Source organism: Rhea pennata, chromosome 29, assembly GCF_028389875.1.
Source record: "Rhea pennata isolate bPtePen1 chromosome 29, bPtePen1.pri, whole genome shotgun sequence".
In the NCBI taxonomy this organism is placed as follows: domain Eukaryota; kingdom Metazoa; phylum Chordata; class Aves; order Rheiformes; family Rheidae; genus Rhea; species Rhea pennata.
The window spans coordinates 4,732,084-4,746,423 of NC_084691.1; the positions used below are offsets into that span (position 1 = coordinate 4,732,084).

At 60.6% G+C, this 14,340-nt stretch overlaps 1 protein-coding gene across 6 annotated transcripts in view; it reads left to right on the plus strand.

The window, feature by feature from the left end:
* Positions 1-660: 660 nt before the first annotated feature.
* Positions 661-14,340, plus strand: part of IKZF4 (IKAROS family zinc finger 4) — a 40,547-nt gene continuing 26,867 nt past the window's right edge. For 2 of the 6 annotated variants that reach the window (XM_062597392.1, XM_062597391.1), the window contains exons 1-3: positions 661-1,000; positions 1,239-1,281; positions 2,151-3,698. In XM_062597392.1, coding sequence (XP_062453376.1) covers positions 686-1,000; positions 1,239-1,281; positions 2,151-3,673 — 1,881 coding nt within the window. In that variant the 5' untranslated portion in view covers positions 661-685 and the 3' untranslated portion in view covers positions 3,674-3,698. Of the gene's footprint in view, positions 1,001-1,238; positions 1,282-1,356; positions 1,523-2,150; positions 3,704-5,189; positions 5,208-10,675; positions 10,804-14,340 lie in introns of those variants that run through there. The other 4 variants (XM_062597397.1, XM_062597394.1, XM_062597396.1 and 1 more) reach the window with 4 other exon arrangements.

Sequence of the window (14,340 nt, forward strand, 5' to 3'; positions counted from 1 at the left end):
AGCCCCAGGCCTCGCGCAGGGTACTGAAGCGTCGCTGCAGGGCGTCGTGGCGCGGGCGCGGGGCCGAAGGCAGGGCTGGCGCTGTGCCCCAGCGGGGAAAGTGGTTCCTGGCTGCTCCCCGATAACACTTATCAGAGCACCCAGGTGGCTGGTGGCGTTTGGGTGGTTCCACCAGCGTGGCCGCAGGTCACGGGGGCTCCTGCTGCTCTATGGGGCAGGGCGTAAGGAGAGGTCAGGCTCCTTGGAGCCACCCCAGAGCAGGGCACGGGGGCACCGCTGCCCCCCCCCCCCAGCTGCAGGGGACCATGTGAAGGTGCCAGCCAGGCCCCAGTGCTTGGTCCCTGCTGCAGTTTGGGGAGGGTGGCTGGGGTCCTGGATGGCTGCACGCTCCCCCGGGGGGGGGGGGGTTGCTTTGGGTTAGTTTGGGGCTGGTAGGACCAGGTGCGTAGGGGTGTCGTAGGGCCAGCGGATGGGGTGTGTGGGCTCGGCAGGGCCGGGTGCGTCAGGGTGGCGTGGGGCTGGCAGGGCCGGGTGCGTCGGGGTGGCGTAGAGGTGGCGTGGGGCTGCTTGTGCGTGGGCCCAGCAGTAGCAGGGCACAGGGGTGGTGCGGGGCTGGCAGTACTGGGCGCGTTGGGGTGGTGTGGGGCTGGGTTGTGAGTCCATTTCAGGTCAGCAGGATAGGGGCATGTGGGGCAGTCAGAGGCCAGCTGGACACCGGACTGTGCCCTCGTCCAGCCCTACAACCTCCCGCCTCAACGCCCTGCGGACGGGCTGCAGCGAGGCGGCCCCTTGCCCCCGCCGTAGGGCGTTTGCGGGGGGGCCCACCGCTTCCCTGGCGGCCGCTGCCCCTTTAAATCCAGGCCCCTCGCGCGCCCCCCACCGCGGGGAAAGGGGCGTGGCCGGCGGGGCTCGTCCCCTGACGTGCCCCGGGGAGGCCACGCCCCTCGCCCCTCTCTTAAAGAGGCAGGGCCGCGCGGGAGGTCCCGCCGCCGCCACGCAGGTGCGCGACAGGGCGGACCGGGGCCGCGACCGGGACGGGGACTGCGGGGGCGGGGACGGGGTGGGGTAGGATGGCGGGGGGGGCAGGCCGGAACGGCAGGGCCGGGGCCGCTCCGCACCCCCAGGCAGGGCCGCGCTGCCCTTTGCGCGCCGGTGCCCTTTGCGCGCCGGTGCCGTCGGGGCTGCCCGGTGCCCGGTGCCGGTGCCGGTGCCCGGCTGAGCCGCCCTGTCCCGCGCAGGTGCCGCCGCGATGCTGCTGCTCCGAGCCGTCGCCGGGCGCAGGTAGGAGCCGCCCCGTCGGGGCGCGCCGCTGCCCCGGGCCCCCCGGGCCGCCTCTCAGCGCCGCTCTCCCCGCAGGCTCCCGCTGCCGCCGCTGCCCCGCAGCCGCTGCCCCCGCGCCGGCGCCGCCTCGTTCGCCCGCGGCAGCGCCCCGGGCGCGGGGGGCCGCGGGCGGGCGGCGCCGGTGCTGGCGGCGCTGCTGGGCCTCGGTGCCGTCTTGGCCTACGGAGAGCGGCGGCGGCGGGTGAGCGGGGCCGGGGGTGCGGACAGACACCGGGACGCCCGGAGGTGGCACGGGGAGGGGGCCCTGGGGACGCCCGGTCCCCTGCGGCCATGGGAACGGGGCGGCGGTACCTCGACGGGGGGGGGTGCACCTCACCTGGGGGTCTTGAGGAGGGATGGAGGGGTGATGGGGGCACCGGGACGCCTGGGACCCCCGGGGGGGGCATCTCCTTTTGGGGATCTTGAGGAGGGATGGAGGGGTGTGATGGGGGCACCAGGATGCCTGGGACCCCTGGGGAGGGCATCTCCTTTTGGGGATCTTGAGGAGGGGTGATGGGGGCACCGGGACGCCTGGGACCCCCGGGGGGGGCATCTCCTTTTGGGGATCTTGGGGAAGGATGGAGGGGTGTGATGGGGGCACCGGGACACCTGGGACCCTCGCAGGGGGACATCTCCTTTTGGGGGTCTTGGGGAGGGATGGAGGGGTGAGGGGGGCACCAGGATGCCTGGTTCCTCCGGGCGGGGGGCACCCCTGGGCATGGGGGTGTCTGGTTTGGGGGCAGGAGCATGCCAGGATGCCCGGGCCCTCCCCGAGAGGGGGGTGTGAGGAGGTGGGGGCAGCCCCGCTGATGGGGCCGGCGCCCCCCCAGGCCGCCCAGGCCGCCCAGGCGTCCCCCGCCCCCCGCTACCCCCTGTACACGCGGGAGGAGGTGGGGCGGCACCGCTCGCCCCCCGACCGCGTCTGGGTGACCCACGGCACCGAGGTCTTCGACATCACCGACTTCGTGGAGCTGCACCCGGGGGGGCCCGAGAAGATCCTGCTGGCGGCCGGCGGGGCGCTGGAGCCCTTCTGGGCCCTCTACGCCGTCCACCAGCAGCCCCACGTCCTCGAGCTGCTCCACGAGTACAAGGTGGGCGAGCTGAGCCCCGAGGAGGCGGCGGCGCCGGTGCCCGCCGCCGAGGACCCCTTTGCCGGGGACCCTCCTCGGCACCCGGGGCTGCGCATCAACAGCCAGAAGCCGTTCAACGCGGAGCCGCCGCCGGAGCTGCTGGCCGAGCGCATCCTGACGCCCAACGAGCTCTTCTTCGTCCGCAACCACCTGCCGGTGCCGGCGGTGGACGCCGAGTCCTACCGGCTGCGGGTGGAGGGCCCGGGGGGCCGGGAGCTCTCCCTCTCGCTGCAGGACCTGCGCACCCGCTTCCCCAAGCACGAGGTGACGGCCACGCTGCAGTGCGCCGGGAACCGGCGGGCCGAGATGAGCCGCGTCCGCCCCGTCAAGGGGCTGGACTGGGACATCGGGGCCATCAGCACGGCGCGCTGGGGCGGCGCGCGGCTCCGCGACGTGCTGCTGCACGCCGGCTTCGGCGAGGAGCGGGACGGCGAGTGGCACGTGTGCTTCGAGGGGCTGGACACGGACGTCGGGGGGTCCCCGTACGGCGCCTCCATCCCCTACCGCAAAGCCGTCAGCCCCGACGGCGACGTGCTGCTGGCCTACGAGATGAACGGGGCCGAGCTGCCGCGCGACCACGGCTTCCCGCTGCGCGCCGTGGTGCCCGGCGTGGTGGGCGCCCGCAACGTGAAGTGGCTGCGGCGGGTGGCCGTGAGCCCGGCCGAGAGCCCCAGCCACTGGCAGCAGAACGACTACAAGGGCTTCGCCCCCTGCGTCGACTGGGACACGGTGGACTACTCCGGGGCGCCCGCCATCCAGGAGCTGCCGGTGCAGTCGGCCATCACTCACCCGCGCCCCGGCGCCGCGGTGCCGCCGGGGGAGCTGACGGTGAAGGGCTACGCCTGGAGCGGGGGCGGCCGTGGCGTGGTGCGGGTGGACGTCTCGCTGGACGGCGGGCGGACCTGGCGGGTGGCCCGGCTGGCGGGCGAGCGGCAGGCGCCGGGCCGGTCCTGGGCCTGGACGCTGTGGGAGCTGCCGGTGGAGGCGGCGGGCGGCCAGGAGCTGGAGATCGTCTGCAAGGCGGTGGACAGCAGCTACAACGTGCAGCCCGACACCGTGGCGCCCATCTGGAACCTGCGCGGGGTGCTGAGCAACGCCTGGCACCGCGTCCGCGTCTCCGTCGGCCCCTGAGCCCGCGGCCTCCCTCCCTCCGGCCCTGCCCGGCGCGAGGCCGGCGGCCGCGGCGGCTCGAAGTTCGCGGTTTTACAGCCCTCGACGTGTGAAAGTGGCTCCATAAAGATTGCGCAGGTTTATGGACTCGGCTGTTCGCTGGGGCAGCGCCGCCGTAGCGGGACGGGGACGGGGTCGGGGCGGGACACCGCTGCTCCCCGGGCCCCCGGCCCTGCGGCCTCCCCCCCCCCCCCCCGGCTCCGTGCCCCCCAAGTCCCTACAGACCGGCTGCTCCTCGGGGACCACCCCCGCTGCCATGGGACCTTATAGGACCCTATAGCCCCCCCCGCCGCCACCGGGACTGTATGCGAACCCCCCCCCACCCCACCTGCACGGTCCCTCCTTGCCCTATGGACTCCCTAACCCTATAGCCTCCCTCCCCCTGCCCTTTGTGGACCCCCCGGTCTATACTGCCCCCCACACGCACCTATATGGATTAACGGCCCTGTGCACCTTCCTGACCCTACAGCCCCTATGGGAACCCCCCACCTGTAGGGACCCCCCAGACTTATGGGCCTGCTGACCCTGTAGACTGCCCCTATGCGACCCCTTGCCTATATGGATCCCCTTTCCCTAGGGGGTCTCCTGCCCCTATGGACACTTCTTCCCCCAACCACATGGGATCCCCTGGCCCTATAGAGCCCTTGGCTCTGTGGGGACCCCCCCCCATGGGACCCTCTTGTCCACCCTCTGGCCTGTGGGGCCCCCTGACGCTATGGGCCCCCCGGCTCATAGGGGTTCCCCCACTCTCCAGACCCTGTGGGACCACCTTGCCCCTATGGGACCACCTTGCCCCTATGGGTCTCTCTGACCCTACAGCCCCCATGGGACCCCTATGCACCCCCCACCTCCACCTCTATGGGACCCCCCCCACACGCACCTCCCCCTTGGCCCCACGGCCCCCCCTGCCCCTACGGCCCCCCTCGGGTCCCCAGGCACCGACGGGCCCCCGTGGGCCCTCCCCGCCCCACAGCCCCCGCCCCACAGCCCCCGCCCCACAGCCCCTCGCTTACCGGCCCGGTCCCGGTGACGGGCGCCCCCTGGTGGCCGCCTCGGGGGCCCCGGCGGGCAGGCCCGGCCCCGGGGCGGTGAGGCCGAGCCGAACCCCCCCGCCCGGCCTCCGCCGCTATCCGTTATCGATTATCGATTATTGACTATCGGCTATCGATCACCGCCCCCCCCCCCCGCACAGCCGCAGGGGGCCCATCGATGCCCTCGACGCTCTCGCCTCCGCCTCCCCGCCCCCGCGGCTCGACGCTCTCGGTGCTCTCCTGCCCTTCCCTCGCCTCTCCGCCGCCCGCTCGATGCGCCCGGCGCTCGGCTGGGAGCCCCCCCTTTCCCTCCCGGACCATGGTGTCCGCGGCGCCCCCCTCTCGGCGGCTCGACGGCGTCGGCGCTCGGCTGGGCTCGCCTGTCTCCTGGCAGTGGGGCCGGAAGTGGCTCGGGGCGGGCAGGGGGGGCCCGGTCCCTCCGCAGGTGAAGCCGCCGCCGATGGGGCGGCCGCCGCCGAGCCGCTGAGCCCCCCCGCCGCACCCGCACGCCCCCGCGGCCGGGCCGGGCCGGGGGGGCCCTCCCCGAGCCCCGCCGGTGAGAGGGGGGCGCTGTCTGGGGAACGGGGGGGGGCGGCTGGAGGGGGTCGGTCTGGGGGGGCAGTTGGGGTGGGGGGTGCCGGGGATGGGGGTAATCGGGGTGGGGGATCTGCCTGGGGGGGCGCTGCCTGGGGTGGGGGAAAGTGGGGCGGGGAGTCTGGGTGGGGGCGGGGAGGGGTAGTTGGGGTGGGGGGGGGTCTGCCTGGGGGGGCAGTTGGGGGGCGCTGGGGAGTCTGTCTGGGGGGGGGGCCTGGGGTGGGGGCAGTGAGGGGCGGTTGGGGTGAAGGGTTCTGCCTGGGGTGGGGGCGGTTGAGGAGTCCGTTTGGGGCAGGTGGGCCCTGCCCGGGGTGGGGGCAGTGAGGGGCGGTTGGGATGGGGGGTTCTGCCTGGGGGGGGGGGCGTTGGGGCGCCCGTCCGGGGTGGGGAGCGGCAGTTCTGTGAGCGGGGGAAGGTCCGGGGTGGGGGGTGGCGGAGGGGGCAGCTGCCCGGGGTACCAGACTGGGTAAGGGCCCGGTCTGTGAGGGGGCGGTGGGGGGCGATCGGGCCGGGGGGGTCCTGTCTGGGCCGGGGGTATTCGGGGGCAGTGGGTCCGTGTGGGGTGGAGGCAGCTGAGCCAGGGTGGGGCGGGGAGGGTGAGATGGGGGCGGTCGGGCCGGAGCCGTGTCTCTGGGCTGGGGGAGCCGGGATGGAGGCACGGGGGGGAGGGGGGGCGGCTGAGGTGGGAGCCTGAGGGGTCCTGTCTGCTGGGGGGGATGTTCCTGTTTTGTGGGGGTCTCTGTTTCGGATGGGGGTGAGCATGTGTCAGGTGGGGGGAGGGTCTCGAGTGGCGAGGGCTGCTTTGGAGGGGGGTCTCACGTGTGGATGGGGGTCTGTGCCGCAGGCGTGGGAGCAGGCAGCAGTGTTTTGGGGAGCAGTGGGACCCCCCGATGGCAGCACAAGGTGGAGGCAGTGGGTGTCAGGGGCTGGGGAGGGGGGTCTTCCTGTGGAGCCGCCCCTGGCATCGCTCTGGAGCCCTGTGCTCCGGCCGGCTATGGGGCTGGAACCGCTCCCTGGCCCTAGATGGGGACGTGCCCGGAGCTGCAGCCTTGGACCAGGCAGCTCCGGAGGATTAGGGAGCGGGAGGCGCCTTGCCGCCTCCTCTGGAAAGTGGAGATATCCAAAATAGAGCTCACCTCGCACGTCTGAGGGTTGTGCTGGGAAAGGGGGCTCGGGAGATGCCACCTCCAGTTCTCCAGCAGTGCAGTTGTTTGAAATGACATTTCTTGGAAACAATAGGTTTCACCTGAATGACAGTGTTTGCAGGCTGATGTGGCCTCGGGTACAGGGAGGAGCGTTGGCAGCCGATTTATTTTAGAGCTTTAGAAACATCACTGAAGTTCTTTTTTTATTATTATTATTTATTCTGTTATATCTGGTTCTTTGGAAGGATCTAGCTAGCTGTCCTTGTTTTGGAGTTGTTTCTACCTGCTTTATTCCCTTTTCTGCATGTGTTTTCTGGAATGTCAGGTTGTACAAGAGAAATGTTTTAGAACGTATTGCGTTTGGGTTTTTGGAGTAAGCCTTTTCCGAGAACGGCATAGGCAAATATGTGGTACGTTGTCTTGCTTTGGGGTGACGTGATCGTGAAATGCAATACCCCGTTGTAACGCACCTGCCTGCGCAGGTGGCTTTGAGGTTAGGGCTGCTGTAGGCTCCTCTTTGCAGAGGGTAGTTTAGCTGTTGGGTTCCGGATGGAGTTTTCCTGACTAGTTCGTAAATACTGAGCCTGGTCTCTTCACATGGCTGGTTTACAGGGATACTTGAATGTAAGGTTCATCCTCATCCTTCGCTTGACCCAAATGGTATTTCCTGAGTACTTACTTGTGTCCCCCATTACCAACTGTGTAGAAATATATTTGTCCTGGAAACCTTCTCCAAACCTCTGCGGAGGAAGTACCATTTTCCTCCCCACACAGGTAGGGAGCTAAGACACAGGGACTACGTTATTCCACTAGCTCACGAAGAGCCTTTGGGGTGGAGCAGGAGATCAGGCACAAGTTTCCCATAGTTTGGAGATAGTGTCCTAGATGCTATATGACTTTGTTTTTGTTTAATGCCTCTTGAAAAGAGGTGTGGTACAAATTTTCAACTCGGTTTGCTTGTAGAGACTAAGAACTCATCTGTCATCTGTTGAATGGCGCCTCAGAGCTAACTTTTCTTTTTTTTCTTTTCCTTTTTTTTTTATGTCTGGTACTGGTAGTTTCGGACCCAGACAGGCTTTTAAGCACTTAAGGCAGGGAGTGCTGACTTGTGAAGACACCAGAAAACTCTGCCACTGTGTCCCCCTCTGGGACAAGCGGCTGATTAGGCAGCATGTGTTCGTTTCCACCGCAGCTGGATCTGGGGCCTCGTGCAGTCCCAAGAAAGGGCCTTATGCAGATGCTCTGCTAACGCACCTGCTGCCCCAGCGGTGCTTGCAGAAGAGGGATCCAGCGATCTAAGTGTGGCAGGAGAGATCACACGAAGAGGCAGCAGTAGCTCTATGGAGAGAAGCTCTTGGACCAAAAGCTGCTGTTGGCGGCTCCACTGTAAACTTGTTCTCTGCCTGCTTCATGGTTGCTCCTTGCTGAGTCTTGGCCCTTGGGAAGGGGTGTGTGCTTGCTTGGCTTAGAAATCACTGTGTGCTGATCCTGTACGATACACACCTGCTCGTGCGCTATGGACCTAGTCCCGCCACGGGGTATGTTCTTGGCCTCTGAGTGTGCCTTGGTTTCCCTAGCTGTATGGCAAGGCTGGCACGTGCTGCTTGAGAGAGCTGAAGGGTGGAGGAGGAGTGAGTGGCCAAGGAAAAGTACAGCTTTAACCATAAAGTGTGTAAAACGCTTCAGACAAGCACCATCCCTGCGTTCTGCTTGGTGTCCACGAGCGGCAGAGGCAGGTTTGTCCAGGACTAGCTTGGAGGTACGTTCCTGCTGTTTGTTAAGGTCCTGGTAGAGACAAAATAGCTTGTGATGCCGTGTGTGAACGGGTTGGGTAGGGACCGGGGGAGGCTGATGTCCCGCACGACCTGCTAACCCGCACCACCGCGCCAGGGCCCCTCCGGTCGTACCCTCGGCCTGTTTGCCGGCAGCGCGTGCTCCTCTCTCTCGGCGGGCAGCACCGCAGCCGCTCCCGCACCGCGGGCGTGCGGCTGGGCCGGGGGCTGTCGGCAGGAACAGGAGAGGATTTTCTTCCCAGCGCCCAGCACCACTGGTGCGTGTGGCGACGGACCCGGCAGAGATGGGATAACGATTTTTAGCCTCATCTTGGTTTTCGCTTCCAAGGACTCGAGGAAACCCGAGAGGCCTCAATTAGCCAGCGTGAAAGGCCAAGCTTTGGAGACCTTGTAAAGGTGTCACTGTTCGGGGAGATGGGAAGGGGGAATTATGCGGACTGCTAGGCCCAAAAGCATGAATTCCTCCAAGGGGCACTGGTCTGGCTGGCGCGGGCTGTTTACACAGCAGCAGCCTGTGTTCTGGGAAGAGAATTACGGGAACCACAGAGACAGACGTGGTCTCTGAGCCTGAGGGATGGAGCTGGGGTTGTCCAAGGTCACTGGAGGGGAAGGAGGCAGAAAACGCAGGACGAGCAAAAGGAGGGAGCATGCATCCAGGGGTGGATTAATTTTTTTCTGTTCTCAGTGGATCAGTTCCACTTAGCGCGTGTGTATGTGTCATTAGTGAAGTTGGGCCACAGAACTGTAGCGTTCAAAAGTGCAGCCTGGCTTCTATTTTTAAAGGTCAGTGTCTTTTTCATATTGTTGGGAGGAATGTATCTGTCTGTGAGTCCGTCTAGGTAAATGCTGAAGAAGTGACTTCTTTTTCCTCCTTCCATTGCCAGGGGAGTCTCATGAAATGTAGCACGTCTTTTCATCTATTGTAAGTTCAGCTTAGTTGCTCGTGGTAATTATTTATTCGTATTGTGGTGATGCCTAGAGGGCACAACATGGATTTAGATGCTGAACAAAGACATGGTAGAAGATGGCCCTCGGTGTGCTTTGAATAAAAACTTTGTTGAAGTCGATGGATCTCAGGCATCTGTTTAAGATCAGCAGTTTTACATTACGCTGTTTTATAGGGCTTTTTCTGTCAATAGGCTTTGAAATAAAATGGTATCAGTGAATGGGCAAGCGTCATGTTCTGTCGTGTTAGCTTTGGGAGAAGTTCTGTCTGGGGAGGAACTTTTGCTCTGCTGTATTAACATTAGCAAACCTAGCATCTCTGCTTCGGTGAGAGATGGGGCTGTGTGTTTTACGTGTAAATTGCTGGACTCGTTTTGATCACTGGCTCGATGCTTGCGTTTGGATCTCCAAAGGGGTTGGCTCTCTCCTCCTCTGTTTTATCATGCACTGGTTTTATTTGTGAAAAGGACAGAGATTGCATCCACATTTGGTCAGCTCCTGGGGTAAGGCACCTCAAACGTGGGAGCTGGTGAAGAGATGCACTGGCAGCGTCTCCGTAAATAAAAAGTGGGGTTGCTTGCGGCGGGGGGGGGAGGGTACCGAGCTTGTCTTTATGGTTTATGGTGCTGCTGAGAGGCAGAAGATTAGCTTTGCTGTTATGATAAACCTCCAGTATGAGTGGTTTACAAGTGGAACGTAGGAAGTTTTTCTTCCCATTCCTAAAGCAATAACTTATAAATATTTTTGTTTACTCTATCCCACCAATGTTACATGGCATTGCTTCATTCAAATGTAGCCTTTATTATAAATGCCCAAGAAAATTAAGGGTCTCTTCCCAATTCAGCAATGAGTAGTTGTCAGCTGCTGTCCTTCCAGATGGAGAATTGCATCAAATTATTATTTTTTTTTAGCAATGACACTTCATCTTATTTAATAATATATTTCAAAATATGGAAACAATGGGAACTATTTTGTAATGGATAAAACATGTCACAATGCTTCAATTTTTGCTTTTGAAAGGCGGGTCCGTTTACTTCTGACTCTGTTGAATCGCTTTAAATGTGGTCTTCCCCAGCACGGTGAGGCTCTGCCCTACCAGCTGACGGTGCCAGCCGCCACAGAACATCAGCACACGCATGGTGCTCTGCAAGCCACTTCTTGGCACTCGGTTCAATGACACTTGCAAGATGTGGGGTTTTCAATAAAAGAAAACCCTTGCCCTGAGCTTGATTTTTTGAAGCGTTTCCAGTGACACAAACTTTTTTTTTTGAGCAGATGGTTCGTTTAGCTAACTTCTATTTGCAGCAAAGGTGGAAAAAAAGTCCTCATGTTGGAAAATAAAGTGCAGCTAATGGAAACAATGGTTTGGGAAAGAGAAACTGCAGGGACCTTTACAGCGCTTACTAATTCTTGCCCTGACAGGAGGCTCTAAGATGTTCGCTGTGACCGTGTCTCCACTGCACATCTTTCTCGTGGGCGGTTTGCTTCTGGGGATGTCCGTGTAGTGGCGCCTGGTTCCCGTGAAGCCCCGAGCTGAGGTGTCCTTCAGCAGGGAACCGGGAGTCCGACCCGGCTCTGGGAAAGGCCCGCCGCAGCCTGATCCAGCGGGAGCGAGAGTGCCGCCCGGCAGCGGCAAGCAGGGGCCGGGACCTCGGCGCTGGCTACCCTCACGTCAGTAAGTCCAAGGCTGTCGGCCTCAGCACGGTGCTCTTCTCTTCAGTCAGGGTGTCTTGCTGGAGTTTAGCTTCTGCCTGCCCACTGTGAGCAAGCGTAGCTGAGCTGGTGGCTTTAAGTTGACGGGCTCTGTTGGGGCTTCCTGCTGTGGGTGTTAAGGAGGAGATGAGAGTGATGGGAATCAAAAGGAAAAGCTGCTCGTGCTGTGGGCGCAGTTCAGAAGCGTGCGCTGCCTTTGGTCCTGCAACATCAGCGAGTTTCCACAAGGTTTCCACAAGGCACAGCACAAGTGCTGAAATCTCCGTGAGCTTCTCGGTCCGGGTGAGGCTCGATCTCCTTGGGAGAAAGGTTCGAGCGAGTCTGTGTTAGCACACCTGGTGCTGTGAGTACCTGGCTGTTCTTATATTCCTCGCTGGGGGATCTTCGTAGACCTTACAAGCTGGCACCACGGCAGAGTGGACGCTGCCGCCTTTGCAGTTAGTTATTAGGCCTGGTGGAGTCACCGAAGCAGGACGCTTTCCTCTCCTCTTGCTGTTTGTTGCACTGATGTTGTCTGTTAACTGTTTTTGTGGCACGAAAGCTGAAGAATGCTCATTTTTACGGTTTCCCAAGGATCCTCCCATGTGCTGCAGCTCAGAGGGTCCAGTCCAATCAGGGAATTGTGGTGTCCTCTGTTTCTGGAGAAATGATCAGTGCCGTGCAAGTCAGCTTTGGGTGCTAGGGAAGCCGGGGAACGGGGACATGCTATAAGGTTTTGATATTTGTGGCTGATCGCTATGCAAGTCCGGTGCAAGCTGCGTATTTTACCCTCTTCAGGGGTTAATATTGTAATGTTAATAATAACCTGGCGGACATCTCAGTGTAACTGGGTTGGAATGTCATGTTCTCTTCCTGCAGTCATGGTATCTGGAGTTGGAGAAGTCTCTCGCTGCTGATGCTGAGTGTGCAAAATCATTGCACAAGATTTGAGGTATAACTAGAAGCCACGGGGAGAAATCAAGAGGGGAAGAAAATAGACTGACTTCCTTAATGACCACAGAACCAATAGGACTTAAAAACTGGCTCCCAAGGCAACTGATGGAAGCCCCGTTTTGGAAGACACTTAAAAGTAGCCTGCAGGCTGGGGAAGGACAGGCTAGGTGTGATCTAATGAGACTTTTTCCATCTCTAGAATTCCTCTGTTATCCGAGTAATAAGCACACAAAGATCCAGCCCTTCTCTCTGTTCGGTAAGGTGTTCCAGACCTTGCTTTCTTCAGAAGCCTCTCTTGTTATTAGTGCAAAGGACATTCACAAATTGCATCATGCTGAGATGGAGGTTTTCTTTCTTTCTTTTTTTTTTTTTTAATTGGGCTAGTTCTGAGGAATTTTTTTCCTTGAGTGTTGTCACTTGGGGAAAAGTCCTTATTTCAGAAGGGAGGAGCGCGTCAAGCAGTTCTGAAAGCACGCTACTCTAATTTTAATGTGCTTCTGTTTCTAATTCCCAAGTTGATGATCACACCTGAAAGCTGGGAAGAAAGTCCATGGATTCAGATCTGGTCTCTGTCACCTTTGCAGGTGTAAAGATTTGTCACGGGTTTGAATCCCCAGCAAGCTGTGTGATCTGCATCCCCTTGCAAAGGGAGGAAAGCTCCGTGCGCTCGGCTCGGGCTCCGCTGTGCAGGGCGCTACCCTCCAGGGAGGGTCTGGTCGCTCGAGGATGAGCGATGCTCGTTGCTCTTCGCTGTGTGGTTGGGGGTCTCGGTGCCCCCGGCTCTCTCTGTTGCAGCCGCTCCCGCAGTGACTCGATCTCAAAGTGCTGCCGGTTTGTAGAGGGAGTCGGGGAGGGGGCTGCTCTTCCAGGCTCGGACGCAGAGCGGGTGTGAAGCGGTGTCGAGGGCGAGCTCGGAGGTGGGGAGCACCGCTCTCGTCGCGCAGGCACAAGCAGGAGCTGCGTCCTTTGAAGTCGCCTGTCTCTCCCGGGGATGTTGTTTCACCCAGGCTGCGTTGCAGAGTTTGAGATCGAGAGTTCTGGCATTGCAGCTGTTCAGCCTTTTTGTGGTGCTTTTTGAAATTAAAAGGATTCTCGGAACATAAAACCATTTCCTAGCCAAAGGTCGTTATGAGCTGCTCTTACATATGGCTATAGGTTCACATGAGCTAGGTGCTATGTTTACCAAATGTAGATACTTTTTCTAAATTGCAATTTCTAGTTGAGGAGGCCTCACGCTCTGCTAGAATTAAAGGCAATAACTGCTGACATGTGGTTCAGGGCTCCTGAAATGCTCCAACATTTTTCTCTGGGTCCGCTTTTAAAATACAAAGGAGTGGGGAATCAATCCTTTTTATTGCACACCATCCTGTTAGTGTTAATGCGACTGCTTGCGTGAGTAGGAAGGAGGAGTTGCGGAACGAGCTCCGTAACTCAATTGCATTTGACTGATTATTAGCTACTTACTTTGAGGAAAATTAACTTCTCGGGCTAATTCTTTGCTGCCTGTTACTTGCGGTTTAAAGAAGACTCCAGGGTCCTCGTCGCTCTTGGTGTCACCCAAGAGCCCGAGGGTTGAATGGGTCCCTTGGACCACGCGGAGCCTTCAGGACCCGCTGCTTGCTGCCCGCTGGCGGGGTTTGGGGAGAGGGGGGATGCCGGGAAGCTCTCCCTCTCCCGTGTGCGAACGCCGCGTCTGTCGGAGGAGCGCTGGGCCTCGGGCAGCAACGGCTGCGCTGACGGCTGCAAGGAAGCGTCGGTTCAGAGCGGTACCAAACGCCTGGTGCTGAACTGAGCAACTGCTTGACTTAAAATAACCAAAGACTAAATATTTACCTTGTTCCTACAAAAATATCTTCTTCAGAGCACAGAGTCATCTTTAGGACAGACTCTTGGCACTTTGTCATTTTTTTTGAAATCTAGTATTTTCAAGGGCTTCTGCAGAGTAGGAGAGAGAGAGGGCTTTCTAAATAAAATTGATTTTCATTAATGCGTTGCATGCCCTTTGTGCAAAGCAGACAGATCTCCGAGCGCGCGCGCGCGTGTGGAACTCAGAAAAGCAAAATTACGGGTTCAACAAAAATAAAACTGCAGGATGTGTTTTAAACCACAGTTACTGTGTAACCCAGCGCTTGAGAGAGATTTCAACCTAAATTATTTTCATTTTGTAAAGTTAATGGCCACTGTGGGATAGGAAGGGGAATTCTAAGTGCTCAGCTTTTTCTCTGCTGTGCAGGCTGAAGAACTGGATAACGGCAAATTCGTGACAGTGTCCTGGGAAGTCGTCTTCAGTCCTTCTGATACGGATAGCAGCGGGGGGGATAGTGTGGGTGTGTGTCAGACTAGCCTAGCTTCGTTGTTTTGAAGGCTTCGGGTGCTTGCTGCTGGGGAACGAAGCTCCTCTTTGCTCGCGAGCGTGGAGCGAGTTGGTGAGTCCGCGTCCTGCCGCCGGCGGGGAGGTGAGAGGAGATGTCCCCGTGGCCCTGCGTGGGCTTCGGTGGCTCTGCTGCGGTCGCTGCAGCACCCGGCGCTGACGCCTGCGGCGGAGAGGGGTCCTCGCCCTGCCGAG